Source organism: Tiliqua scincoides, chromosome 11 (genome assembly GCF_035046505.1).
Source record: "Tiliqua scincoides isolate rTilSci1 chromosome 11, rTilSci1.hap2, whole genome shotgun sequence".
Classification (NCBI taxonomy): Eukaryota; Metazoa; Chordata; class Lepidosauria; order Squamata; family Scincidae; genus Tiliqua; species Tiliqua scincoides.
Window position 1 is genome coordinate 15454272 of NC_089831.1, and position 27873 is coordinate 15482144.

General features: G+C 46.6%; 1 protein-coding gene across 1 annotated transcript; it reads right to left on the bottom strand.

Moving 5' to 3' along the window:
• Window positions 1–5482: 5482 nt before the first annotated feature.
• Window positions 5483–27396, bottom strand: LOC136662474 (carboxypeptidase inhibitor SmCI-like). Its single transcript, XM_066639693.1, has 9 exons — window positions 27306–27396; window positions 24812–24991; window positions 18728–18749; window positions 17861–18006; window positions 17539–17558; window positions 16976–17102; window positions 12299–12475; window positions 6942–7024; window positions 5483–5593 (listed from the first exon to the last, which is right to left on the bottom strand). The coding sequence occupies exons 1-9, from the start codon at window positions 27394–27396 to the stop codon at window positions 5483–5485; spliced, it is 957 nt and encodes a 318-aa protein (XP_066495790.1).
• Window positions 27397–27873: the final 477 nt, after the last annotated feature.

The following is a 27873-nucleotide window of genomic DNA, read 5'->3' on the forward strand; positions in this document are numbered from 1 at the left end:
TTATTTAACACAAGTGACCAATTTTTATAACATGACGCCTACTGAACACACTGTCCCTTTCTCGCCAGTCTGGGGTAGGCAAAAAAACTACCATCCGTGACCAACTCTGATGACAACAAAAAATTCTTACCTGACCCTCATGATGCAAGTTTCCATCTTGTCCCCATGCTATTTAACTTCTATAACTGAGGTATTCAATCTGTGAGTCGGGGTTCCCTAGGGAGGCATAGCTAGCCCCCAGGAGCATCTTGAGGCATCTTAGGGGGAGAGGTGGCCATAGCTGCTCAGCTCAGCTCGGCTGCACTGCACATGCTGCCTCCTGACTTGCTGCTTTTCTGCAGCTGTGAATGAGGCTCCTCAGCATCATCAGATCCTTCCACAAGGACATGAAGGGCACTGTTGTCTTTGATGGCTCCACATCAGACCCCTTTGACATCCGAAGCGGCGTGAAGCAGGGCTGTGTTCTTGCACCAACCTTGTTTGGGATCTTCTTCGCTGTCCTGCTGAAGCAGGCCTTTGGAACTACAACAGAAGGCATCTATCTCCGGACCAGATCAGATGGAAAGCTCTTCAACCTCTCCAGACTGAGAGCAAAGTCCAAAGTCCAGCTGAAATGTCTGCGTGACTTCCTCTTTGCCGACGATGCAGCTATCACTACCCACTCTGCCAAAGATCTCCAGCAGCTCATGGATTGTTTTAGCAAGGCCTGCCAAGATTTTGGACTGACAATCAGCCTGAAGAAAACACAGGTCATGGCTCAGGATGTGGACTCACCTCCCTGCATTACAATCTCTGCGCATGAACTGGAGGTTGTCCATGACTTTGTGTACCTTGGCTCAACGATCTCCGACACTCTTTCTCTCGATACCGAGCTAAACAAACGCATCGGTAAAGCAGCTACCACGTTTTCCAGACTCACAAAGAGAGTCTGGTCCAACAAGAAGCTGACGGAACATACCAAGATCCAGGTCTACAGAGCTTGCGTCCTGAGTACACTTCTGTACTGCAGCGAGTCATGGACTCTTCACTCACAACAGGAGAGGAAACTGAATGCTTTCCACATGCGCTGCCTCCGATGTATTCTCGGCATCACCTGGCAGGACAAAGTTTCAAACAACACAGTCCTGGAACGTGCTGGAATCCCTAGCATGTATGCACTACTGAAAAAGAGACGCCTGCGTTGGCTCGGTCATGTCGTGAGAATGGATGATGGCCGGATCCCAAAGGATCTCCTCTATGGAGAACTCGTGCAAGGAAAGCGCCCTACAGGTAGACCACAGCTGCGATACAAGGACATCTGCAAGAGGGATCTGAAGGCCTTAGGAGTGGACCTCAACAAGTGGGAAACCCTGGCCTCTGAGCGGCCCGCTTGGAGGCAGGCTGTGCAACATGGCCTTTCCCAGTTTGAAGAGACACTTGGCCAACAGTCTGAGGCTAAGAGGCAAAGAAGGAAGGCCCATAGCCAGGGGGACAGGCCAGGGACAGACTGCACTTGCTCCCAGTGTGGAAGGGATTGTCACTCCCGAATCGGCCTTTTCAGCCACACTAGACGCTGTTCCAGAACCACCTTTCAGAGCGCGATACCATAGTCTTTCGAGACTGAAGGTTGCCAACTATAACTATAAGAATGAGGTGGATGGGGCAGTGTGAGGTGGGGAGGGTGTGTGAAACATGGTGGGGGGAGGTGGGAGAGATGGCTGGCTGGGCAGCAGCAGAGGTGCTGCATCTCATCAACACAGTGTGCTCTTCTGGCAGGCTTCAAACTGGGAGGAAAACCTGACCTAGAGAGAGCTCCACCAGTATGTACAGGCAACAAAGCGCTTTACTCCGCTTGGGAAGAAGGGAGCCCAGCCTGCTTTTAGTGGGGGGGGGGGGTTGTCCAAATGCCACAGCCTGCATTCCTCCGTCTTGCCTGGGGGGAATAGGGTGGCATCTGCCTGTTGGGGTGTATGTGTGTGAATATACCCCCATCGTCTTTGGGGGTGAGTTGTAATCTTGCTCTGTGTGGCTGCAATCCTATCCACACTTTCCTGGGAGTAAGCCCCATTAACTCAAATGGAACTTACTTCTGAGTAGACCTACATAGGCTTGGGGTCTGTGTCAGCTTCACCTAGAATCTTCACCTTTCTCTTTTTCCTCCCCCTTCAAAAAAGAAAAAAGCCGCTCTTGATCAGTCAAGCTTTGTCTCCAAAAATTGATTAAAAAATAAAAATACCCATTCTTCTTCAGCCATTCTCCTTTTTCCTCCTGTCTCCTTGGGGGGGGGGGGGTATTTCCTATGTTGGCTGCTATTATAAGACAAAAGGCACAATCCTAGCTAGGTCTACTCAGAAGTAAGGCCTATTGTGTTCATTGGGACTTACTCCCAGGAAAGTGGGGTCAAGATTGCAGCCAAATAGTCTCTGGGTATCAGTTTCACATCAGCTTGCAATTAGCAGCTACACACAAAACAAAGTCTTCCCCTCCCCCAGCAAATTTAATCACTTTCCAGGTGTGCTGCTAACAAACTCAGGGCACAATGCTAACCAGATCTACTCAGAAGTAAGTCCTATTTTGTTCAGTGGGGCTTACTCTCAGGTAAGTGTGGTTAGGATTGTAGCCTCAGAGTGCTGGCAGCTGTTTTTTTTGTTTTGTTTCTAGTATATAATTATAACACCTTCATCCCCATTTTGGGGGGAACTGAGGTGAGGTGATGTAATAGGGAGCCGTGGCCAATGACCACAAGGATCAGGGGAGTTGTGGGTCAGAAAAGTTCCAAAGCTTTTCAACCTCTTCATAAATGACCTGGAGACAGGGTTGAGCATGAGGTGGCTAAGTTTGCAGACGACACCAAACTTTTCCGAGAGGTGAAGACCAGAAGTGATTGTGAGGAGCTCCAGAAGGATCTCTCCAGACTGGCAGAATGGGCAGCAAAATGGCAGATGCACTTCAGTGTCAGTAAGTGTAAAGTCATGCACATTGGGGCAAAAAATCAAAACTTTACATACAGGCTGATGGGTTCTGAGTTGTCTGTGACAGATCAGGAGAGAGATCTTGGGGTGGTGGTGGACAGGTCGATGAAAGTGCCGACCCAATGTGCAGCGGCAGTGAAGAAGGCCAGTTCTATGCTTGGGATCATTAGAAAAGGTATTGAGAACAAAACGGCTAATATTATAATGCCGTTGTACAAATCGATAGTAAGGCCACACCTGGAGTATTGTGTCCAGTTCTGGTTGCTGCATCTCAAAAAAGACATAGTGGAAATGGAAAAGGTGCACAAGAGAGCGACTAAGATGATTACGGGGCTGGGGCACCTTCCTTATGAGGAAAGGCTACAGCGTTTAAGCCTCTTCAGCCTAGAAAAGAGGCGCCTGAGGGGGGGACATGATTGAGACATACAAAATTATGCAGGGGGTGGACAGAGTGGATAGAGAGATGCTCTTTACACTCTCACATAACACCAGAACCAGGGGACATCCACTCAAATTGAGTGTTGGGAGAGTTAGATCAGACAAAAGAAAATATTTCTTTATTCAGCGTGTGGTTGGTCTGTGGAACTCCTTCCCACATGATGTGGTGATGGCGTCTGGCCTGGACAACTTTAAAAGGGGATTGGACAAGTTTCTGGAGGAAAAATCCACTACAGGTTACAAACCATGATGTGTATGTGCAACCTCCTGATTTTAAAATGGGCTGTGTCAGAATGCCAGTGCAAGGGAGGGCACCAGGATGCAGGTCTCTTGTTATCTGGTGTGCTCCCTGAGACATTTGGTGGGCCGCTGTGGGATGCGGGAAGCTGGACTAGATGGGCCTATGGCCTAATCCAGTGGGGCTGTTCTTATGTTCTTAACCACTGTTCTATAAGAAACTCCTTGGCAAAGTTGACCAGGAATTTGGGATAAGGTGTTATCAACATGCTGATGATGTCCAGGACTGACTCTCCTTCCCACCTGTTACCAAGGAGGCTGTATGATGTCTAAATGCAATGAAGGGTTGGATGTTGTTTGATAAATTGAGAACTGAATCCAGGCAAGACAGAAGTACTGTTAGTCAATTGATTGAATTGATTTGGGAATGGGTGTACTGCTTCTTCTGGCTGAGGCTCCACTCCCCTTGAAAGACCATGTTCTCAGCTTGGGCATGTTACTGAACTCAGCCCTGATCTAGAGATCCATGTTGTGGACAGAACCAAGAGTACATTTTCCAAGCTTTGGCTGGTGTACCCACTGCATCTCTTTCAAACGAGCCAAATTCTATTGCAATACTCCATAGCCTATTAATATCACTTATGGCTGTCTGAAAAACAATCTATGTAGAGCTGCCCCTGAAGATAAACCAGAAACATAAGCTGGGGTCAGAGTGCTTTCTTAATCAATCATTAAAGCACATTACACTGGTGTTTTTCCATCTACACAGGTTATGAGTATGTTTCAGGTCCAGTTCAAGTTGCTAGTTATTATTTTAACCCCACATAGCTTAGCAGCTGGATATTTCAGGCATCACTTCTCCTCCATGCCCCTGTCCATTCACAGTACCCATTGATAGAAGTTCAACTTTGCATGCCATTATCTGCTGATATATGAGGGACATGGAACATGGCTTTTTTGGTAGCAGCACACAGATAGAGTTCCCTCCCTCAGGAAGGTCACCTAGCCAATGAACAGCTTTCACAAAGCACCAAAAATACATTTGCTTGGTCCAAGCTTCCCTTGAATCTGCTCTGCTGCCTTCAATTTTTTTTAATGCTTCCAATTCAGAATGTGAATTCAGTACTTAATTTTGATATGTGCTCATTTGCTGCACTTTTTTACTTTATTGTAATTAGTTGTGTTCTTAAATACAGTTTTTGTGATATTTTGCATATAGCCTCCCTGCTGGTGCCTGAAAATGGAATAAAAGTTTGCCTAATAGGTAATCGTTTGAATGAATGAATGAATAGAACTTGTGGCCAGAACATAATTGATAATGCTGACTGAAGCAAAAGCATATTGGTTCATTGCATCCTGGCCTTTGCATCCATGCCCATTGCAAATAATAAATTGAAATCCACAATCAACCTACACCAGTGCTCTTCAAAAAGTCAAATTAATTTTAATAAATTAAGGGTGCAGTCCTAACCAACTTTCCAGCACTAGCATAGCTGTGCCTGTGGGGCACGTGCTGCATCTAGCAGTTGGGGGGCAATCATGGAGGCCTCCTCAAGGTAAGGCAATGTTTGTTTCCTTACCGTGGGGCTGCATTGTCCTTATGTCAGAGCTGCAAAATGGGTTAGGATTGCACCCAAAATTAATTATGAGGTCTGGATGGCTTGTTGTCCTCTTGAACTAAAGCAAAATGCATTTTTGAGGATTTTGGTGCATCTTCAAAGCACAATGGCGAGAATTGTATATACTGAAGTTAGCTATCCCTGCATTAAGGCCCTATCCATAGTACATTGGTTATGAAGCAACAGAAATTAACATCAAGCTGACCCTAGAGTGCAGAAATATTTATTTAATTATATTTAGCCAGGTTTCCACCCCACCACGTGCCTTTGTTCCTTGAGTCTCAGCATCATGCAAATGCCCGTGAAGGTGGTACTGGTCCCAGCTACATAGCCATACTGAACATGCACCTAAGGAAAGAACAGAGTCTGTCACACAGAGACAATGAAGTTAGAAGGTGTGGCAGAGATCATTCTTAGTTTGAATTCCAGTATTCACTAGGTCAGTGCTTCCCAAACTCTGACAAGGGAGTTGGGAGCATTGTAAGTTGTAGCGGAAGAGGGGGGAAGGCAGCAACAGGCACATCTGGTTTTCACAATGAAACCAGAAGTGTCCTTTCCCCCCCTTTTTTAATACCTTGGCTCCCCGCAACCCCTGCCCCCCCCCCAAAGGCTGCAGTGCTGGCTGCAGATAGGTTTAAAAAAACCCTCTCCCGTACCCAGCAGTAATGCAATCCTGAGAATCACATTGCTGCCTCCCCCTCTCCCTATCCCTTAAGTGGGCAGTGATATATGCATCCCTGGCTGGTGGGTCATGACCCACCAGTTTGGGAACCACTGCACTAGGGGGTTTTAATGCGGGTTTGGAAGCAAGAACGTCTGCACTTTAATGTAAACGCATTCTTCAGGATCCACGGGAGTTCTATTGCCCAGTGGATACAGAAACTGAGGATACAGGGAGTCCTATTTACAAAGCAACCTCCTTGCCCCTTACCTTAGTTTTTGTGTAGTTGCACTGGAAGTGCTGGTGTTTATTCCTTTAAAAAAGTGACATTCTTCCTGAACGGAAGAATGGAATGTGCAGGCAGCCAGCCTACACACTAGAAAGAGAGTAACTGAATAGTAACAGGAAGTTTTCATAACAATATGCAACAGCTTGCAACATGTCGGATCCAGTCCAGCCAATTGTTTCTTTAATACAGGAAGTGTTACTTGTTAAGAGGGGGGAGCCTCAGGGCACCTTACAGCCAGAATGAATACAATGAGAACAGTAGAATCAAGTAAAAACAATGAGAAAAAAGGACATAAGTAGAATCAGCACCAAGACCACTTGAATAAAGCAATAACACAGTGGTAGCCCTAAGCAAATCAGCCAAGGGGAACAACATTTAGCTGGTGCTGAACCTGGGAAAGATGGCCCTGACCTTCCCTCCTGAGGGAAGGAGTCCCACAACTTGGACAACACCACAAAATGGCCCATTCCCACACTACTGCCAGATGCACTTCCATGAGCAGTGGAAAATGTAGGAAACCCTCTCAGATGGTCTCAGATGGTGGGCAGTTTCAAGTGGAAGGAGGCAATCCATGACATATGCTGCTCCCAAAGTTGATAGTCTAAGAATTGAGAGCACCTTGAATGCATATAGCCAGCAACTAGTGCAGATTGAAAACATGGGTGTGAAATTAATAATGAAGACAACAATATTCTCTGTTATTCTATACACCTCTTAATTGCCTGAGAGCACTGTCTTGAACTCACCAGGGTGCCATGGGACGTCCCTGTTGGCCTCTTCTTCCTAGCTCTCCTGGGTGCCACCATCTTGGATAATGCAAGTTTTCGTTCTGTTTAACATGGCAGTATCCAGGAGAGTTGGGAAGAAGAGGCCGCTGTGAAAGAAGGGTGCCGTGAACACCATAAGTTTGGGAACTTCTGCCGTAATCCAAAAACATTAACCCAAAGCTTACCCTAACTTGTGCATTCCTTTTGGCACTCCTCAAGTGTTTCAAAGTTATTTTCATTCCCTGCAGGGCCACCACCAAAATTAAACTGCTCACACTGACCAGAATCACCATTAAAGAAATAGCGCGGAAAAGCAGCTCGGCTTTTTCCAGAAGCTTTTGGGAGTTTGCATCTCTCAGACATAGCCTCTGCAGAGAGAAGGAAGAACAAATATTAGGCTGCTATTTACATAAGATCCCCTAGTCTGAAACTCAGAAGAGAGGAAAATTTTGAGGCATCAGGACACTAACGCTTTAGTACTCTTCAGTGGGCATTTGGGGAACCTTTGCAGTAGGATCCAGTGGTCATATTGACCAATGGCTAAAACTTTCAGTCAAAGTGCTGAAACAAGGCTCTCTGCCATAGCCTTTGCAATGGATAAAATGGAGTTTGAATTCTAGTTACAGGCAAACAATGTTGGAGAGAGGTCTGCAGAAAACAGTTGTCATGAGACGGACCAAATTCCTATGCTTCCCCTTTCATTCCATTCTGTAAATGATGCCTAACCTGACAAGACATAAGAAAACTTGCAATCATGCTGGCCATGAGGACTGCAGAGGACCAAAACGGGGTTCTTACCAACACCCAGACGATCTGGCCAGTTTGCCATGAGTCCCATCGCAATGACAAGGAGGAGAATGTGACTGCGCTGCATAGTGGCTTTTCCGTGTGAGCACTCAGGATATACGCATTATATAGTTTCCCATAAGGAAACAGAGAGGGCAATTAGGCAGCAAAACCATTTGTCAAAAGATACATAGACTGGGATACTTTGGAGCTATCCTGCTGAGTTCAAGGAAACTTCCTGTTCTTCATTAACTACTATTCCGTTTCAGCTAGGGACATGTTGGAGCTATAAAATAAATCATCATAAATCATAAGCTATAAAATAAATCATGATGAGAATGGTGTGGAATCCCTTGGCGACACACAACTGGACTAGAAGCTCTAGTCCACCACTCTACTCTTCTTCCACTCCATTTCAAATCAGCAGCTGGAAGGAAGAGTGTTGGTAGCAGAGATGACACCCTCCCCAATAATCTATCTTCTGAAGCTACCGCTTCAATCTGCTTCGTAAATGGGATGGCCCTACCTGTGTGAGGATATGTTGTGAGGATTACTATTCATGGAACACCTGGAGTATTGTGTCCAGTTCTGGTCGCCGCATCTCAAGAAAGACATAGTGGAAATGGAAAAGGTGCACAAGAGAGCGACTAAGATGATTACGGGGCTGGGGCACCTTCCTTACGAGGAAAGGCTATGGCATTTGGGCCTCTTCAGCCTAGAAAAGAGGCGCCTGAGGGGGGACATGATTGAGACATACAAAATTATGCAGGGGATGGACAGAGTGGATAGGGAGATGCTCGTTACACTCTCACGTAACACCAGAACCAGGGGACATCCACTAAAATTGAGTGTTGGGAGAGTTAGAACAGACAAGAGAAAGTATTTCTTTACACAGCATGTGGTTGGTCTGTGGAACTCCTTGTCACAGGATGTGGTGACGGCATCTGGCCTGGACGCCTTTAAAAGGGGGACAAGTTTCTGGAGGAAAAATCCATTACGGGTTACAAGCCATGATGTGTATGTGCAACCTCCTGATTTTAGAAATGGACTATGTCAGAAGGCCAGATGCAAGGGAGGGCACCAGGATGCAGGTCTCTTGTTATCTGGTGTGCTCCCTGGGGCATTTGGTGGGCCGCTGTGAGATCCAGGAAGCTGGACTAGATGGGCCTATGGCCTGATCCAGTGGGGCTGTTCTTATGTTCTTATGGAAGGATAGGCTGGCCTCTGAATTCTGGTTACAGGGGAGCAATGGGGGAGAGAGCTGAGTGAGGTCTGCAGCGTTCTCATGAGACGGACCAAATTCCCATGCTTCCCCACACATTCTGTAATGTGTAATGACGCCTAACCTGACAAGACACAAGGAGACTTGCAGTCATGATGGCCATGAGGACTGAAGAGGACCAGAAGGGGTTTTTTACCAACACCCAGACGATCTGACCAGTTTGCCATTATTCCCATCGCAATGACAAGGAAGAGAAAGTGACAGCGCTGCATAGTGGCTTTTCCATGTGAGCGCTCAGGATATACGCATTATATAGTTTCCCATGAGGAAACAGAGAGGGCAATTAGGCAGCAAAACCATTTGTCAAAAGATACACAGACTGGGATACTTTGGAGCTATCCTGCTGAGTTCAAGGAAACTTCCTGTTCTTCATTAACTACTATTCCATTTCAACTAGGGACATGTTGGAGCTATAAAATAAGTCATCATAAACTTGTATCCTGCTGCCTGATATGTTCTTGTTTGCTTTGATGCATGTCACTGGTGTAAGTGGCATTGGATGCATGCCAGGGAAGCATGACTCAGGCCAGTCTTGAAGCATTTGCATTGGGCTAACAGAAAGAGGCCTCAGGTCCCACAGGGTTCAAGGAAGGCCATAACTGGGTTCAACCAAGAAATGCCCTGAGTTGTGTGTCGTCTGGAAGGCTCTAGAAGGCTGGGATAGGAGAGTGGTGGGGGACACATAATTCTTTCATTTCTTTTGGAAACATTCCATGAGTGGCTGCACCTTACTCCTGTAGCAAATTTGAATCTGGAAACAAAATCCATATCCTAAGAGTTTCCTGAGTTGGAGCAAACAAAGTGATAGCAGGAAAGAAGGATTCCCAGCCACACTTTCCCTCACAAACCCCTCAGCAAAATGCAATTGAAATCCCAGACCGGTGAACGTCTGCTCAGAAGTAAGTCCCATTGTGTTCAATGGGACATACTCCCAGGAATGTTGGCATAGAATTGCAGCCTAAAAGTTGTGTATGAATTGAGGCCCTGGACCCCAGAACGAGTCATTGCCACATCTTCAGCAGGGCACAAAACAAGCATACATCTCGAGCCAGGGAAGAATGCTTAAGGATCATTAAGCCATTAAAGGAAGATCCTTGAAGATCTTCCCTATGATTCCATATGGGAATTTAGGGTCTAGAACACTGTGTTTGATCCTTGGTCCTGGTGGATCAGTCAATGCCCCATTGACAAGAAGCACTAGGGCATTTCCTCCCACAGATTACATTGTTACATCTGAATCTGTACAGGTCACACACGTAACTGTTAAGGTCATAGTTCACCAGTTAGGGTTGAACCCACTGAGACACAGTCCCTCGCTGCTTGGGTGATGCTGAGAGCTAGCTAGGTGGTGGTTGCTATCAGATCTGTGAGTTAGAGCGCAATCCAGAGGCAACCATGGGCCGGCGTAAGGGACTTGCACTGGCCCAGGAGGGTCGCAAACGTGTCGTAAGGCATGTTTGCGCCTCCTCGGGAGGAAGCTGGGCTGGCGCTCAGAGGTGCAACGACCTGCAGAGGCTGACACAAGTCTCCACACCGGCTTCCTCTGCGAGTCTTGCATCGGCCCAGCTGGGCCAACGCAAGGCTCTGGGATGGGCGGGAGGGAGGCATTCCTGGGCGGGGCGAAGATGGGCAGTGGGCGGCCCCGGAAGTGGGCAAGTGGGGAGCAGGAGGCAGGGCTGAGATCCGGCAGTTATGCTGGATCCCAATCCCTGGAGCAGCTTCAAGCAGCTCCACTCTCCTTGTACTTGTGCCACCACATAAGGTGGCGCAAGTCTGAGGAGACCTATTGGGGCAAGGGCATCTTACCCAGGGGTAAGGGGGAAAGTTTCCCCTTGCCTCTGGCTGAGCAACCTTGGGCCCCTATCCTGCGCTGTAACTCCTCTTGGCTTGCCTGTTCCAGCGCAGGTTAGGATTGCGCCCTTAGAAAGGCTCAGAAGGCATCTTGATCTGCACGTAGTGCTCCTGCTGTTGACAGTTCCACAGAATGACCCACAAGGGCTGTTGTCACCCTGACCTTCAACCAGTAATTTTTCAGTACTCCAAAATATAGCAAGTGCTTTCATAGCGAAAGGGACGCTTGCTCATATGGATAGTTCTGTGAAAACTCACACTGAGACAACGGTGTGTGAATTGTAGGGAATTAGAGAACCTTTGAGAGGAATATCAATGACTCAGAACTCACAGAATGCGAAGAACAGATCAGTTTATTGGAGAGCATGTAATGCTCTTCAGCACAGACTGGTACAGCAGAGTAAAAGTTGTCCTGGCTTCAGCTGGTGCCTTTATTCCACAGGTTCCAGTGACACGCAAATTGGCCTGAAGGCGTGATCATCCAGGGCTGCTCATTATCCTGCATGTTATCCTGAGGACAGAAAGGAGAATCAATGCCTGTGAGTGGATGACATTAGGAGACAGGGCAAAGAGCAGCTCCAGCAGATCAGTAATCATTGGAGTCTCTTGGGGAAGGGGATTTGGGGCTAACACTAAAAGGTTGTGTGATTTAACCCTCCTGCTTTCTCATTCTCACAGTACTTACTGTGCCCCCCCAGCTACGCTACTGGATAAGAACCTCTCTATCTTCGGTTAACCCATGCTAACTGGGTAAGAGGCACTCTTTCAAGTGGGTGCTCCTCTTTTAGCAGGGGAGAGTAACTGGCCCACCTCACTACAGCAGTGTCTTTTCTAGTGGCTGTCTGCTGGTGTTCTTTTGCATCTTTTTAGACTGTGAGCCCCTTTGGGACAGGGAGCCATTAGTTATTTGATTTTTCTCTGTAAACTGCTTTGTGAACCTTTAGTTGAAAAGCAGTATATAAATACTGTTGTGGTTAATAATAATAACAATAATCTTCATTCCTTTTTGCAGCTACAAGAGTGTACCTCCTGCAATCAGGCCACTCCTGTTAGGTAAGGAGAGTCTCTAGCATAGTACAGTTCAGGGTTTGCTTGTCCCTGAGACTGCTGGCAGCGAATTCAACTTCCACTGTTTCCCTCCTCATGCTCCCTGGATTTGGAGGAGAAGAGGGGAACAGAGTGGGAAAGGAAGTGCAGCGGACAGAAGCATGGTTGGCCAGAGCATCAGAGGGTGTTCGCTTCGCTTTCTCTTCAGTTCCCTCCCCCCTTCCTTTCGCTACTCAGGGAGAGGAGGATGCAATTTTGTAAATGGCTTCAGGTTCTGGGATGTTTGGGGCCCTGCTGGAGGTGAGAGACCACTAGAGCATGAATTATACTGGCAGAAAAGGGCAAATTCTTTTCATGGTTTGGAACTCACTTGGCTTACATGCCCATTTGCAATCTCTGAAACGCTTAAAATTATTTGGGTTGCCACCACAGCCGCCATAAGTGAACTTCTCACACCGACCCGTCTCGGCATTGTAGTAATACCTTACAAACATTGCCTTGCACATTCCAGTTTCAGGAGGGTATTTGCACCTTCTAGGCACAGAATCTAAAAAGGAGAGAGAGAGAGAGAGAGAGAGAGAGAGAGAGAGATGGAAAACATGATAATTGAAGGTATCATTTTTGTTACTGCAGTGTGTGAGAAGATCTTTTCCAAGTCGCAACGATGAATTGCCAGACTGGGATCCAAAGGCCATATGGGCTAAAGGACAAAATCCGACCCACCAAGAAGTTCTTTTGCGGCTACTATGATTTTTGCCATAGCCCTTAGAATAGATAGACCATACTACCCTGGTCAACTCAGGGAAGGCTTCTGAGGTTTTGATGAAGTACATGGCAAAAGGTGTGCTTGGGAAATCGTCCCCTTGAAACATCCCATGACACCCAGAGAACATGCAACCTGAACATTTCTTGCCTAGTTCCACAACAGTTTCCCTCACCCTCAACTCATAACTTTTGAGGTGTAAACAGGTAGACCTGTTAAAAGTAGAGGTGTAAACAGGAAGGAAGACAGGAAAGGAACAAGAGGCACAAGAATGGGGCAAAAGGTGGAGTATTTTGCTCCTAGGAATATGTGAAGGGGCTACCCTTGTATTTTTAGAAGAAAGAAGTGAGAATGGTCAGAATCCCAAGCTTAAAGAACTTTTGAGAAACATGAAACAGGCAAGTCGACCAAAATGCGAATAGCTGAGCTTTTATCTGAGTGTCCCCACGCCTTCTGTTAAAGCCAAAAGTTGCCTGCAGAGAATGGTAGTCATGAGCCTTCCGTCATCCCCGTGCTTCCCCACCTCTTCCATTATCCAGGTGATGCCTGGAGACGTAGGGAAAGTTGCAGATATGATAGAAAAAGTCTGCGGAGGACTGACATGGAACACCTACCTGCATTCTGAATAGAAACCCCCAGAAATTCAAACCAGTTTGCCAGCATGCCCAGCATGAGTACAAAGAGGACAGTGTGACTGAGCTGCATGATGGCTGTTCAATGTGACTACCCACTACTGAGCAAAGGTAGTTTATGTAGTGTGCCATCAGGAAGTGGAGAGGGGCAGTCAGGCAGCAAAAAGTACTTCTCAACAGGGAAGGGTGCTCTGGAACTGGCCAGTTGCATTCATGGAATGATCCTGTTCTTGAATAAGTAGTATTCCATGCCAACCCCTTCTGGGCAGTACCCAACTGAACCAAAATGGACAGACTATTTCCTTCCAGTCTAAGTTGTAACAAGGGCAGAGCCTGAGAAGCACCAGCCTCAGGCGCTACTCCAGGTTTGTAGGGGCGCTTTCACAGAAGAAGGAATGAGTGTCACAAAGCCACCATAGCAAGTGCCCCGTCCTCCGGGAGAAACTGGAAGTGACATCACATGGCACATTGTCACATAACAGCATGACATCACTGCTGGCTAGTGCTGGGCTAGGTCCAGGTGAGCGCCAGAGCTCCGCCACTCAGCGGTCACATAGACCGCCAAGCAGCGGGGAGGTAGGTGGAGGCATGGGGGAAGCATGGGGGAGGCGGGGAGGAGGCGTTCTGGGGAGGGGGTGTTGGAGGAAATTAAAAATAGTTTCCGCTTTGGGGCGAAGCAGAGTAGCTTAAGCAGTGGACCACCTCCCCTTTGGGTATCACCCCAGGGAACCTCTCTCACCCGGCTGACTGCTATTCAATAAAAAGACAAAGAGGCAATGGTTTGTTAAAGTTGCACAGAAAGAAGGTTGTTTTACTTAAAATTCCATAGAATGCATATTTACAGCATCTGATTAGGATCAGAGGTTCAGCTAACACTTAGAGATAGCAAGGCCCTAGAGCTGCCTCGCCCTGCATGCCTTGTGCTCAAGATCTTCAGCAGGGCACAAAACGAGCACACATCTCGAGCCAGGGAAGAATGCTCAAGGATCATTAAGCCACTAAAGGAAGATCCTTGAAGATCTTCCCTATGATTCCATATGGGAATTTAGGGACTAGAACACTGTGTTTGATCCTTGGTCCTGGTGGATCAGTCAATGCCCCATTGACAAGAAGCACTAGGGCATTTCTTCCCACAGATTACATTGTTGTTCCTGAATCTGTATGGGTCACACACAAAGCTGTTAAGGTCATAGTGCACCAGTTAGGCTTGAACCTACTGAGACACAGTCCCTCGCTGCTTGGGTGATGCTGAGAGTTAGCTAGGTGGTGGTTGCTATCAAATCTGTGAGTTAGAGCGCAATCCAGAGGCACCCATGGGCTGGCACAAGTCCCTTGTGCCAGCCCAGGAGGGTCACAAATGTGTCATAAGGCATGTTTGCGCCTCCTCGGGAGGAAGCTGGGCTGGCGCTCAGAGGTGCAACGACCTGCAGAGGCTGACACAAGTCTCCACACCGGCTTCCTCTGCGAGTCTTGCATCGGCCCAGCTGGGCCAACGCAAGGCTCTGGGATGGGCAGGAGGGAGGCATTCCTGGGCAAGGGGAGGACGGGCAGTGGGCAGCCCCGGGAGTGGGCAAGTGGGGAGGGGGGCTGGGATCCGGCAGTTATGCTGGATCCCAACCCCTGTTCCCAGAGGAATCAGAGCGGCTTCAAGTCGCTCCACTCTCCTTGTACTTGTGCCACCATATAAGGTGGCGCAAGTCTGAGGAGACCTATTGGGGCAAGGGCGTCTTACCCAGGGGTAAGGGGAAAAGTTTCCCTTGCCTCTGGCTGAGCAACCTTGGGCCCCTATCCTGCGCTGTAACTCCTCTTGGCTTGCCTGTTCCAGTGCAGGGTAGGATTGCGCCCTTAGAAAGGCTCTGAAGGCATCTTGATCTGCACATAGTCCTCCTGCTGTTGACAGTTCCACAGAATGACCCACAAGGGCTGTTGTCACCCTGACCTTCAACCAGTAATTTTTCAGTACTCCAAAATATGTATGCATGTCCTATGGATTAAATCCAGGTACTTTATCAAAAATGGTTCCTTTTCAGGTCTATGCCTAAATAGACTGAGTAGGCCAAGAGCCAGTTGCCTCCATTTCAATCTACCCGGGGTTTTGTATGTTTAGTTTGATCCTTCCCTGACCCTAGGCAGATTGCCCTTCTACGGCTTCAGTTCCAATTCATGAAGGAATAAGCCAAATACAACCATGAAATCATATTTTTCGCTAGTACGAAGCAAGTGCTTTCATAGAGAATGGGACGCTTGCTCATATGGATAGTTCTGTGAAAACTCACACTGAGCCAATGGTGTGTGAATTGTAGGGAATTAGAGAACCTTTGAGAGGAACATCAATGACTCAGAACTCACAGAATGCGAAGAACAGATCAGTTTATTGGAGAGCATGTAATACTCTTCAGCACAGACTGGTACAGCAGAGTAAAAGTTGTCCTGGCTTCAGCTGGTACCTTTATTCCACAGGTTCCAGTGAAATGCAAATTGGCCTGAAGGCGTGATCATCCAGGGCTGCTCATTATCCTGCATGTTATCCTGAGGATAGAAAGGAGAATCAGTGCCTGTGAGTGGATGACATTAGGAGACAGGGCAAAGAGCTGTTCCAGCACCTCAGATCAGTAATCATTGGAGTCTCTTGGGGAAGGGGATTTGGGACTAACACTAAAAAGTTGTGTGATTTAACTCTCCTGCTTTCTCATTCTCACAGTACTTACTGTGCTGCCCCCCAGGCTATGCTACTGGATAGGAACCTTCCTATCTTCACTCCCTTTTGCAGCTACAAGGGTGTACCTCCTGCAATCAGGCCACCCCTGTTAGGTAAGGAGAGTCTCTAGCATAGTACAGTTCAGGGTTTGCTTGTCCCTGAGACTGCTGGGCAGAGAATTCAGCCTCCACTGTTTCCCTCCTCATGCTCCCTGGATTTGGAGGAGAAGAGGGGAACAGAGTGGGAAAGGAAGTGCAGCCAACAGAAGCATGGTTGGCCAGAGCATCAGAGGGTGTTTGCTTCACTTTCTTCAGTTCCCTTCCCTGTCACAAACATCACCCTTGGGGTAGGGAAGGACCAGAGGAGATTCCCAAGTCAAGCAGGATTTAACCCTCCTCCACCTACACCATCCCCCATAAACCCCCAAGGGCAATGTTTTCTAGTTTTCTTACTTCAGGCCCCAGGTCCTTATTTCCTTGGTCAATTATTGCACTCAATTTTCATGTATAAGATTTTTATTATAACTTTAAGGGAGCTTCAATTGCTCCAAAAAAACCTATTTACCTGAATTACAGTAGCTAAAAACAAAAAAGATCATATAACTAAGATAGGCTAAAATTACCACCTTACAGATCTCTCAGCATTTCTTTCAGTGTAAAAGCTGTTAACCCCCCAGCTCCCTTCCTCCTGCTGTCTGCCCTTTTAAGGCACCCACGCCCAGGTTTTATTCTGTAAATTACTGATATGCTACACCTAGGTAACAAACAACCAACTTAATCCATCTTAAGGGGAGATGGAGGTGTAGTGTGCCTGGCATGTGCCTGGGAAAGGGGGGGTGCAAATTGGTAAATTGTTTCCAGCTCTGGGATGTTCAGGGCCCTGCTGGAGGTGAGAGACCACTAGAGCAGAAAAGGGCAGAAAAAGGGCAAGTTCTTTTCATGGTTTGGAACTCACTTGGCTTACATGCCTGATTGCAATCTCTGAGACGCTTAAAATTATTTGTGCTGCCACCACAGCCTCCATAAGTGAACTTTGCACACTGACCCTTCTTGGTATTGTAGTAAAACCTTGCATGCTTTGCCTTGCACCATCCAGTGTCAGAGAGAGAGAGAGTGAGTGAGAGATGGAAAATATGATAAAGGAAGGTATCATTTTTGTTTGCAGTGTGTGAGAAGATCTTTTCCAAGTGGGCAACAATGAATTGCCAGACTGGGATCCAAAGGACATATGGGCTGAAGGACAAAATCGGAGCCACCACAAAGTTCTTTTGCGACTACTATGATTTTTGCCATAGCCCTTAGAATAGATAGTCCATACTACCGTGGTCAACTCAGGGAAGGCTTCTGAGGTTTGAGTGTCTCCTCTCCTGTTAAAGCTGAATGTTGCCTGCAGAGAACACCAGCTGTGAGCACCAACTAACCCCCTTGCCTCCCCAGCCCATCCATTATCCAAGCGATGTCCAGAGAGTTGCTGATATGATACAGGAATTCTGCAGAGGACTGTCATGGAACACCTACCTGCATTCCAAAGAGAAACCCTAGAAATGGAGTGGGAAAGGAAGTGCAGCAGACAGAAGCATGGTTGGCCAGAGAATCAGAGTGTGTTCTCTTCGCTTTCTCTTCAGTTCCCTCCCCCCTTCCTTTCTCTACTCAGGGAGATGGAGAAGGAGGTGCATTGTGCCTGGCATGTGCCTGGAAAAGGGGGATGCAATTTGGTAAATGGCTTCAAGTTCTGGGATGTTTTGGAGGAGCCTGCTAGAGCTGAGAGACCACCAGAGCATGAATTATATTGGCAAAAAAGTGCAAGTTCTTTCCGTGGTTTGGAACTCATCTCACTTACTTGTCCGATTGCGATCTCTGCGACGCTTAAAATTATTTGAGTTGCCACTACAGCCTCCATAAGTGAACTTCTCACACTGACCAGTCTTGACAATGTAGTAATACCTTTTAAAGTAGCCACTGCATATTTCATTTTGAGGAGGGTGTCTGCATTTTTCAGGCAGTTTTAGATGTCAAGAACCTGAGAAAGAGAGAGAGAGAGAGATGGGGGGGAAAAAGGATATCTGAAGGCATCATTTTTGCGACTGCAGTGTGTGAGAAGATCTCTTCCAAGTGGCCAACAACTGAGGGCCCAATCCTATCCAACTTTCCAGCACTGGTGCTGCCATAATGCAGCCCCAAGGTAAGGAAACAAATGTTCCCTTACCTTGAGGAGGCCTCTGTGACTGCCCCTTCATCACAGGATGCAGTGCATGCCCCATTGGCACGGCTGCACTGGCACTGGAAAATTGGATAGGATTGGGCCCTGAATCTCCAGAGTGGGATCCAAAGGCCATATCAGGAAATGGGTAAAAAGAGAGACACCAAAGAGTTATTTTGTGGCTACAATGGTTTCTGCCATAGCCCTTAGAATAGATAGACGATACTACCCAGGCCAAATTAGGGAAGGCTTCTGATGTTTTGATGAAGCACATAGCAAAAGACATGCTTGGAAAATCCTGCCTCTTGAAACATCCCATGGCACCCAAAAAACATGCAACATGCACATTTCCTGTCTAGCTGCACAACAGGTTCCCTCATCCTCAACTCATAACTTTTGAGGTGGTATCCCTGCTTGATACAGGAGCGATAGAAGGAAGGTGGAAAAGGAACAGGAAGGGGACAACAGATGGAGTATTTTGCTCCTGGAAATGTGTCAAGGGGCTACCTTTGTATCTCACCCCCTTTTTCTTTGTAAAAGAAGCGAAAATGGTCAGAATTCCAAGCTTAAATGACTTTTGAGAAACAGCAAAACAAGCAAGGAGATCAAAATGTGAAGAGCAGAGCCTTTATCTGAGTGTCTCTCCTGTTAAAGCTGAATGTTGCCTGCAGAGAACACCAGTTGTGAGCATCAAGTAACTCCCATGCCTCCCCAGCCCATCCATTATCCAAGTGATGGAAGTGAGTTGCTGATATCCTACCAAGTGAGTTGCTGATATCATAGAGGAATCCTGCAGACATGGAACACCTACCTGCATTCCAAAAAGAAACCCCCAGAAATTCAAACCAGTTTGCCAGGATGCCCAGAATGAGTAGAAAGAGGACAATCTGTCTACGCTGCATGATGGCTGTTTGGTATGACTACTCACTGCTTATTGAAGCCAGCTTATGTTGTGTGTGCCATTGGGAAGTGGAGAGGGGCAGTCAGGCAGCAAAAAGTACTTCTTAACCTGGAAGGACACTCTGGAACTGCCCTGTTGGGTTCATGGAATGCTCCTGTTCTAGCATAAATACTATTCCATTTCAGCTACGGGCAGATTCCAAGCCAAAAATAAATCAGCATAAAATGAGCCAAAACGGTATAAAACATTTCAGGACATTGAATGTTGACAATTTGTAATGAAAAAGCACCCTTCGCCATCAGGGATCACTGGTGATAACTTATATATCATTGTGTCACCTTATCTACTCCATTAAGAGTTATAAGCCACGCACACCATGAACTCTCTGCTGGGGTTGTGTCAAACATTCTTGTTAGGGCCGAATAAAAACTCTTCCCTGAAGTTCCCCCAGATCCCTGCTGCTGGGTTTAGTTCACACCTAGTTCATACTCATCTGACTTGGAAGAGGTAAGTTTGGGCATTTGTTAAATTTAAACCAGATTTTCAAAGTTTTTAGGCCAGCCGTCTCTCAAAAAAGGGTTTAAAAGACAGGCTGGATTCAGGTTGTGGGATACCCTCCATGTGAGGGGTAATGCTAACAAGGAAAGGGTTAGCTCCCATCTTTTAAAGCTATCCTTTCCTCTCTGGTTCCAAGAAAGGGAGCCTCTCAACTCAACTCAATTCAATTCAATATAGAAAAAGTATAGAATTTGATAGTTGTCTAAGGACACAGTCCTGAGGAGGAGATGTTGCAAACATGCCATAAAGCACATTTGCACCTCCTCTGGTATCAGCCAAGCCAGTGCAAGGACGTGCACCGGCCCATGGAGGCAGCATCCAGCCTTCACGGCAATGGGATGGGGTACGTTTGCGACGTTTAGCACAGAGGTCAGTGCGGGACATGGGGAGGGCAGGGAGGAGGCATTCCTGAGCGAAGGAAGGGTGCACGGCAGGGGAGGGGGGGGAGTGAGGGGGGGGGTTGAACCAGAATCTGGCACTTGTGCCAGATCCTAACCCTGGGCAGGTTAGAGCAGCTCCATGCTGCTTGAATCTGCACCACTTCTTGAGGTGGAGCGGATCCACGTAGCCCCATTGTGGTTGCTGCAGCTTTCCCTGGGTAAGGGGAAGTGATTTCCCTGAAGCACTTGATAGGCTACTGTGAGATACAGGAAGTTGGACTAGATGGGCCTTTGGCCTAATCCAGTGAGGCTCTTCTTATGTTCTTAGGAGCTGAGTCGCTTTCGGCCCCAAACTTCTGCTGGATGTGGGGCAGGCCAGCCAGCCTTCCTGTTCCAGCACAAGTTAGGACTGTGGTGTTATATGTTTACTCCCCCTCCATTCATTCAAATACCTGTTTTCCTTTGTTTTCCTGCCTAAGGAGCAATTTGCCTCCATGTTTCCTTAAGCCTTCCCCAGCAAACACCAGGGCTCATTAGCGAGAGTGAATGCATGTGAAAGAGAAACAGAAAACATTTGACAAGGACTTCCTTCCTTTCTCACACACCTCACCAGCAAATTCTGCCTTAAAGTAGCGTAAGGAAGGAATAGCCTTAATTGTTCCCACTGGAAAGTCATTGAGCAAAGCACCTCATCACAACCAAGAATGTCAAAAGGCCCATCTTGAAGCATGTGCAACCAGTTCTGTGAGCTTTGTGCTGGCATCCTCAAAACAACAGCTTGACCTATGAGTGTCTTTCCTACATGTTTGTTGTCCCTTGTGATGTTATGCTGAGGATTGCTTGTCAAGGCAGTTGTGCTCAAAGGTAGACCCTCAACACAACATCTTGCTTCCCAGACAGAAGTGCAGAAGAAAACCGTGGGAAAATGACTTAGCTGTCATGCTCTGAGATCTTGGAGAAAAACATTCAAGAAGCAGAATCTATGTAGTGGAAAAGAAATGAGTTTCTTGGAGAAGATACAAGACATGTCAGCAGGCACATGTACAACTAGATTAAAGTAATCTAATCTTTCATTATCAGTATGCCCGCTAACTGGCCCAAAAGGCACTTTTTCCAGATGTGTTCCTCTTGTGTTTAGTAGTGGGGAGAAAAACTGTCCCTTTTCACCCCAGCACAGTGTCTTTTCTAGTGGCTGTTTGTAGGTGTTCCTTCTACATCTTTTTAGATCAACCATTTTCAACCACTGCGCTGTGGCACACTGGTGTGCCGCGAATGGTCCCCAGGTGTGCATGGGAATTTGGGAGAGGGTCATTTATCAATAGGACCATTGGGGGATGTGAGCCCCCATTGACAGCACAGTGTGCCTTGTCAATTATCAAAAAGCTGATGGTGTGCCTTGACCATTTTTGTGCCTTGCCAGTGTGCCACGAGATGAAAAAGGTTGAAAATCGCTGTTTTAGATAGTGAGCCCTTTAAGGACAGGGAGCTGTTTGATTATTTGATTTCCTCTGTAAACCACTTGGTGATGTAGAATAGTGTGGTGTGTGTGTGTGTGTGTGTGTGTGTGTGTGTGTGTGTGTGTGTGTTTGTGTGTGTGTGTGTGTGTGTGTAAACTCTTAATAAAAATAAGAATAACAATAAAAACAACAAGAACAACAATATTGTGATGATGATAATAATAATGATGTTTACAAGACACCAAGACTTGCAGATAGAACTTGGGCATCTCTGAGAGAAGAAGGTCACTATCTTGCCAATTGTCATTAGAGCCCTTGGAGCCATTGGAGCCCTAGAAGTCTGAAGCAACCTCAGTATTCTTGTCCTCGAGCAAGTTACACCAGGTCAGTTCCAGAAAATAACATTGCTTGCTTGGAACAGTGAGAATCCTACGAAGACAGCTCTTTGATTGAAGGATCTTGGCTGGATCCCTAACTGAAGACTATAACCAACCCAGAATAGACTATGATGAAATATAACAACAACAACAACAGAAGTAATCTCCTGGTGCCTTTTTCCATGTGACACAATAGCGTATTAATAAGTCCAGGAGTGATATTTGCCAAGTTTTGCACAAATGAACTTATTCATCTGAGGGAAGAAAAGAAAGACAAACATGAAAGAAAAATGAAGTTTGACAGTGGGGCAAAAAATATTCCTCCAAGTACTTGAACACCAGTGACGATGAGGTGTGTTTTGGGGTATGGGAGCTGGAACCAGTTCATTTCATGTGCATTATTCTAGCCATAAGGATCTAGAATGAAAGCTACACACCACCACCACACCCACCACCACTGCCTGGAAGCCAGGAAAAGCTACATCTCTACAGTACAAATGATAAGACAATTTGTGATACATTTTCCTCATTGACCAGACACAACAGGATGGACTGTGTAGTGTTGAATTTGGCCCAAATCTGAATTTCATTTGAAAACAAAAAGTGGCAACAGGGTGGGGCGGAGAGAGGGATTGCTAAGAAATGTCTGACTGATAGATGCTGCTTGTGAGGATCTTTGGATTCTGGCCTGATCTTGGTTTATCCGGCCATGACATCACTTCCGGTGGTCCTGACAGATTGTCATTCTAAAAAGTGGGTCTGGGTGCTAAAAAGTTTGCGAACCACTGGTTTGGGATTAAGAAAAACTTAGGTAAACACCAGCAAGTTAACAAACCAGAAGAAACCCCCACATTTTCTGGATTCTTTTCACACTGTTCTTTTCTTTGAAGGGTTTGCATTTTCCTCCCCAACCCCGGAGGTCACAGCTGCTTTGACTTTTCAGAAAAGCAGCAAACAGAAGTCTGGCTACTTCCACCTGTATCTGTGGCAGGAACACTGGTTGCCCTGCCCTGTTCCACCACCAAGGATATACCCTCTTCCCCATGGGCAAAAGAGGTTATCATGTTACTGCACTGGAAAAAGTCACTAGTGCATAAACAGGTCAGGAAAACAGTGCAGGTTCTTGGGGTTCCCTGGAAAGACCAGCCAACGTGCATGTTGCTTACCTTTCACTTTACACTCCCAATAGCATTCATGCAGAGTTGGAAAGTTATTGTCATTACCTCCACAGCCAGTATAAGGAAAAGGTCTGCAGCCCTTAAGATAGGAATCATAATAATAGTTGAGGTATAATTCGTTGCATGAACCTATGTCAGGACTATATGTACATTTTTGAGGTAATCCATCTGAAAACAAGAGAGAGAAGCAACAAGTTAATTATAAACCTCTAAGTGTCACATTCTGAGGGCCTAGTAGGATGTGCCCCTAAACATGCAGTGTGGCCCAGTGGGAGAATGCACTTGTTTTATAAATAGAGGACGGAGAGGGCCACAAAAGAGAACTGGCATGCTGCCCCACTTCTATGGTGCATGGTGCAGTTGGTGCGAAACCCGGAGTAGGTGGCATGATGGTTATGATGGTGATCTTCATCCTGGCAAGAGACACCCAGCAGGGCAAACCAGGGTACTTGGCTGCAAACGAAAGGTTCTTACCATATTGTCCACATTTGAGAATGCACTTCTCTCAATTATCAAATCTATTATCATTGCCTTCACTGCTTCCATAAAACAAATCCTCTGATCAAATCCCTCTCAGATGCCCTGCACCAGACATCAGGCCTTATTTAACCATTCAGGGTAGCAGTACAGATTTGAGCCAAACAAGGAGCAGAAAATGAGTGCAGAATTACCCCTGAGGTTATGAGGAGGGAGGCACTGACCCCAGAGGTGACATAATGTAAGACATTGGCCGTTGTGTGACGATCCGTAATCAGTCACACTGGTGGGGATCTACAGTACATGAAATGAAACTCAAAAGCTGTGTACTGTAACTTTCAGCAGCAATCAGTTAACACTGTTTGGTCAATAGCACCCTTCATTGTGTCATTCCGTACTGGGACATGGGGAGTAAGTACTGTTCATCATTACACTCGGTGCTAAAAGAGGAGGGACTCTGATCATACCCACTTAATTGTAGCCTGTAAATTTTGACCCTATTTAGCAGAGGAATAAGGTTATTTTGGGGTAACCGGAGCTCCCACTCTTGGAAGTCAGGTTTGATTTTCTGATCCAGTGGGCTAATTTAAAGTCAAGTCATTACCCCAGGAAAAAGATGAAGATAGTCAAAGGGCAGCATTCCTGGATAATGACTAAAACATTCAGATTATTCTTTGGCCTTTTTAGGATGTTGAGGTATCTCAGAAACGTCCATCCAAAGTGGAAAATGAGGGATTTTCAATACACCATCAGACAATAATGGAACCACCCTGAATACAATAAGGTAATAATCTCATCTGTGTGTGCCTAGATGTGTTTATAGAATGTGTTCCTCTTAACAGGCTATGTTGTGATGAAATGTCTGTCTCCTTGTCATAAGGTATCAGTTCTGAACAGTGGGTTGCAACCCACCAGTGGGTCATGACCCAATTTTTGGTGGATCGTGAAACTCAGGAAGACACTCAAGGAGACATCCGGCAGCTTACATTCCCATGCCAGATACAACAGATGCCTTTTTGGTGTTACTGGATTACAGTGCGAGAATCTTGATAGGACTGTGCTGAAAGAGGCCCGTTTTTGCATCACTAACAGATGCACTTCTGTGGGCAGTGGAATTTGAGAACCCCCTCAGATGGTCTCAGAGGGTGGGCAGTTTCATGTAGGGGAGGCAATCCATGACATACTGCACCCAGGCCCTTGAGAGTGGCAAAGATGGGTGTGAACACACTTCTGTAATCCAACAAAGGTGGAGCAAATGCTTACCAGAATTTTGACACTGCTCGATGCAATCAGATTCTTTGATGAAGTTATTTGCATTGCCTCGACAGCCGCCATACGTGAATGACTCACATTTCTTTGTGCTGTAATTATAGTAATAGCGTGGAAAGGAAGCTCTGCATCTTCCAACCTTTTTTGGCAGTTTACATATTTCAGGCAGAGCCTCTATGGGGGGGGGGGGAATAATATATTAGGTTACTGTGCACAAAAACCCTTGCCTGAAACTCAGAAAAGTAACATTTTGACTTCCGATTAAGATGGCGGATTGATCACATGCTCATGCCGATATCTGTTGCTTGAGTAATTAATTATGTTTTGAAAAGGACTATTCTCTGCTATGTTTATCTGGTAATGGGATGATATATTATCTTTGGACTTGTTCAAGATATATCATCTTTGGACACTTTGCTTGGTTTTTTTTCTAAATTTTGTTCTACTAAACTTAGGGCACAATCTTAATTTGCGCAAGAGCAGGCAGGCTAGTGGACCAGAATCTGTGCCACCTGAGGCATGGGGAAAACCCCGTGTCATGCTGCTCTGTCCCCAATGGGCCTACTTGGATCTGCTCCACCTCAGGAGGTGGCACAAACCCAAGTAGAACGGAGCAGCCAGAGGCTGTTCCACACCACTCAGGAACGGGGTCAGGATCCAGCATAACCGCTGGATCCTGGCCCTGCCTCCCGCTCCCCCACCTGCCTGCCCCCAGGAACACCTGACACCCACCCTCCCCCAACCCGAAACACCTCCTCCCTGCCTCCTCCCCACCCTTCCCATGCTCCCCTCCAGACCCAAACTTACCCCACTGGGCCTGGGTAAGCAACTCCTTGCGCTGGCCTCCCTGACTCCTGAGTCGACACAAACGTGCCTTTTGGCATGCTTGCAACACCCCCAGGTCAGTACAAGTAACTTGTGTTGACCTAGCCCCGGGTTAGGACTGCACTGTTAGTCAAGTTGCTTTCAGTATCTGCTGTGCCGTCTAAGAAGGAGAAGCCTCCCAATTTATCTCCTAGTGCGGCCAAACAGGCATTATTATTTGTTGAGGAGGTGGATAAGATAGATAAATTACAAGAGTTAATTAAGATGTTTCATGATCAAGTATCTAAGCAGCTATGACAACCAACTCAGCAGCTGAAGCAATTAATCAATACTGTACAGGAGATCTGAGATACACAGTTAATTTTACAAGCTAAAGTGGAAAAGACAGAAAATGAAATGAAATGACTGGCCTGCAAGACTAGCTTTCACATCAAGAGACTGCACTCATGCCTCTTATTCTGTGTTAATGACACAGATTACTGAACTATAACTTATAGCTCGGCAATCAAATCTTTGTATTCTTGGAGTCCGAATTCTGATGCAGATATTAAAAAGGGGGAGGAGAGAGATTCTTTTGAAAAAATTCTTCAGCAGCTGTTGCAAATATCTGCAGATTTTCAGCATGTTTATCCAATTCCAGTAGCTCATAAATAGCCTCTGAGGTTTCAATAAAGCTCTTTGCAAAAGGCATAGTTAGGAAATCCTGCCCCTTGAAACACCCATGGCACCCAGAGAACATGTAGCTGCTATATCTCCTGCTCAATTCCACAACAGGTTTCTTTACTCTCAACTCACACCTATTGAGGTGTAAATGTGTAGTCCAGGGGTGTCAAACATAAGGCCCGGGGGCTGGTTGTGGCCCACAGAAGCTTTTTATCTGGCCCTTGGGCTCTCAGCTGCTGAGCAATGCTGAGCTGGCACTGCTGAAAGGGCAGTCCACATGAAAATTGGGTTCTCCCATGTCTTGCAATATGATGATTTGTGTGTTTTCTCTTCTGTGATTTGCAGTTAATGAGTTCCTAAGTGAGAAAAGGTGCTTATTTTTGGCTGTGACCTGTATAACGACATCACTTCCTGCCTAATGATATCACTTTCGGCCCTCAGCAGGCATCAGGAATGCTATTCGGCCCTCGGTATGAAACAAGTTTGACACCCCTGGTGTAGTCCATGGTACAGGAGCTGTGGAAGGAAGATGGAAAAGGAACAGGCACCAGAGTGGGGCAATAGGTGGAGTGGGCTCCAGAGTCTTCTGCTGCCTGGCAATGTGTTATGGGACCTTCCTTGTAACTTTTGAGAATGGAAGCCAAAAGGGTCAGAGCACCAAGCTGATAGGATTTTTGAGAAACAAGAACATAGGCAAATAGACCAAAACATGAATAAGGGATCCTTAACTGAGTGTGCCCTTTCCCACCCGACAATCCTAGGGATCTCTACTCAGAAGCATGTTCCATTGCATTCAGTGGAGCTTACTCCCAGGAAGGTGCTCATAGAATTGCTGCCCTTATGTTAAAGCCAAATGATGGCTATACAGAATGTTAGTCATGAGCCTTGCCTATCCCCATGCCTCCCCACCCCTTCCATTATACAAGTGATGCCCAGAGAAATAGGGACAGTTGCAGATATGATAGAGGAGGCTTGCAGAGGACTGGCGTGGAACTCCTACCTGCATTCCTAAGAGAAATCCCCAGAAATTCCAACCAGTTTGCCAGGATGCCCAGCGTGAGGACAAAGAGGACAATCTGACCACGCTGCATGATGGCTGTTCAGTATGACTGCCCGCTGCTGAGCAGAGAGCTTTATGTTGTATACTATACGGAAGTGGAGAGGGTCATTCAGGTAACAAAAAGTACTGCTTAATAGGGAAGGACACATTGGAAAGGATATGTTGCATTTATGAAATCTTCCTGTTCTTGAATAGGTACTATTCCATGCCAACCCCTTCTGAGCAGTAACCAAACAAGCGAAAAGAGAGGAGGACAAAATGGGTGCAGAGCAACTCCTTCCAGTCTGAGCCATAACAAAGGCAGAGCCTGAGAGGCACCTGCCCCAGACGCTATGCCGAGTCTTGAAGGGGAGTCTTCACAGCAGAAGGAACAAGTGGCACAAAGCCACCACAGCAAATGCCCCCTCCTCTGAGGAGAAGCAGGAAGTGACATTATGTGACACATTGTCATGTAACATCATGACACTGGGAAGAAGCACATCATGAGTTGGAAGAAGAAGGGTCTAAG

Coding starts and splice junctions, on each gene's coding strand:
- LOC136662474 (XM_066639693.1), bottom strand. CDS start 27,396: ATGCAGCGTGGTCAGATTGTCCTCTTTGTCCTCACGCTGGGCATCCTG. Junction 17,103..17,538: donor GGTTTCTCTTTGGAATGCAG/GTAGGTGTTCCA, acceptor GGATGGTGCAAG/GCAAAGCATGCAAGGTTTTA. Junction 7,025..12,298: donor CAAATGGGCATGTAAGCCAA/GTGAGTTCCAAA, acceptor CATGTTAAACAG/AACGAAAACTTGCATTATCC.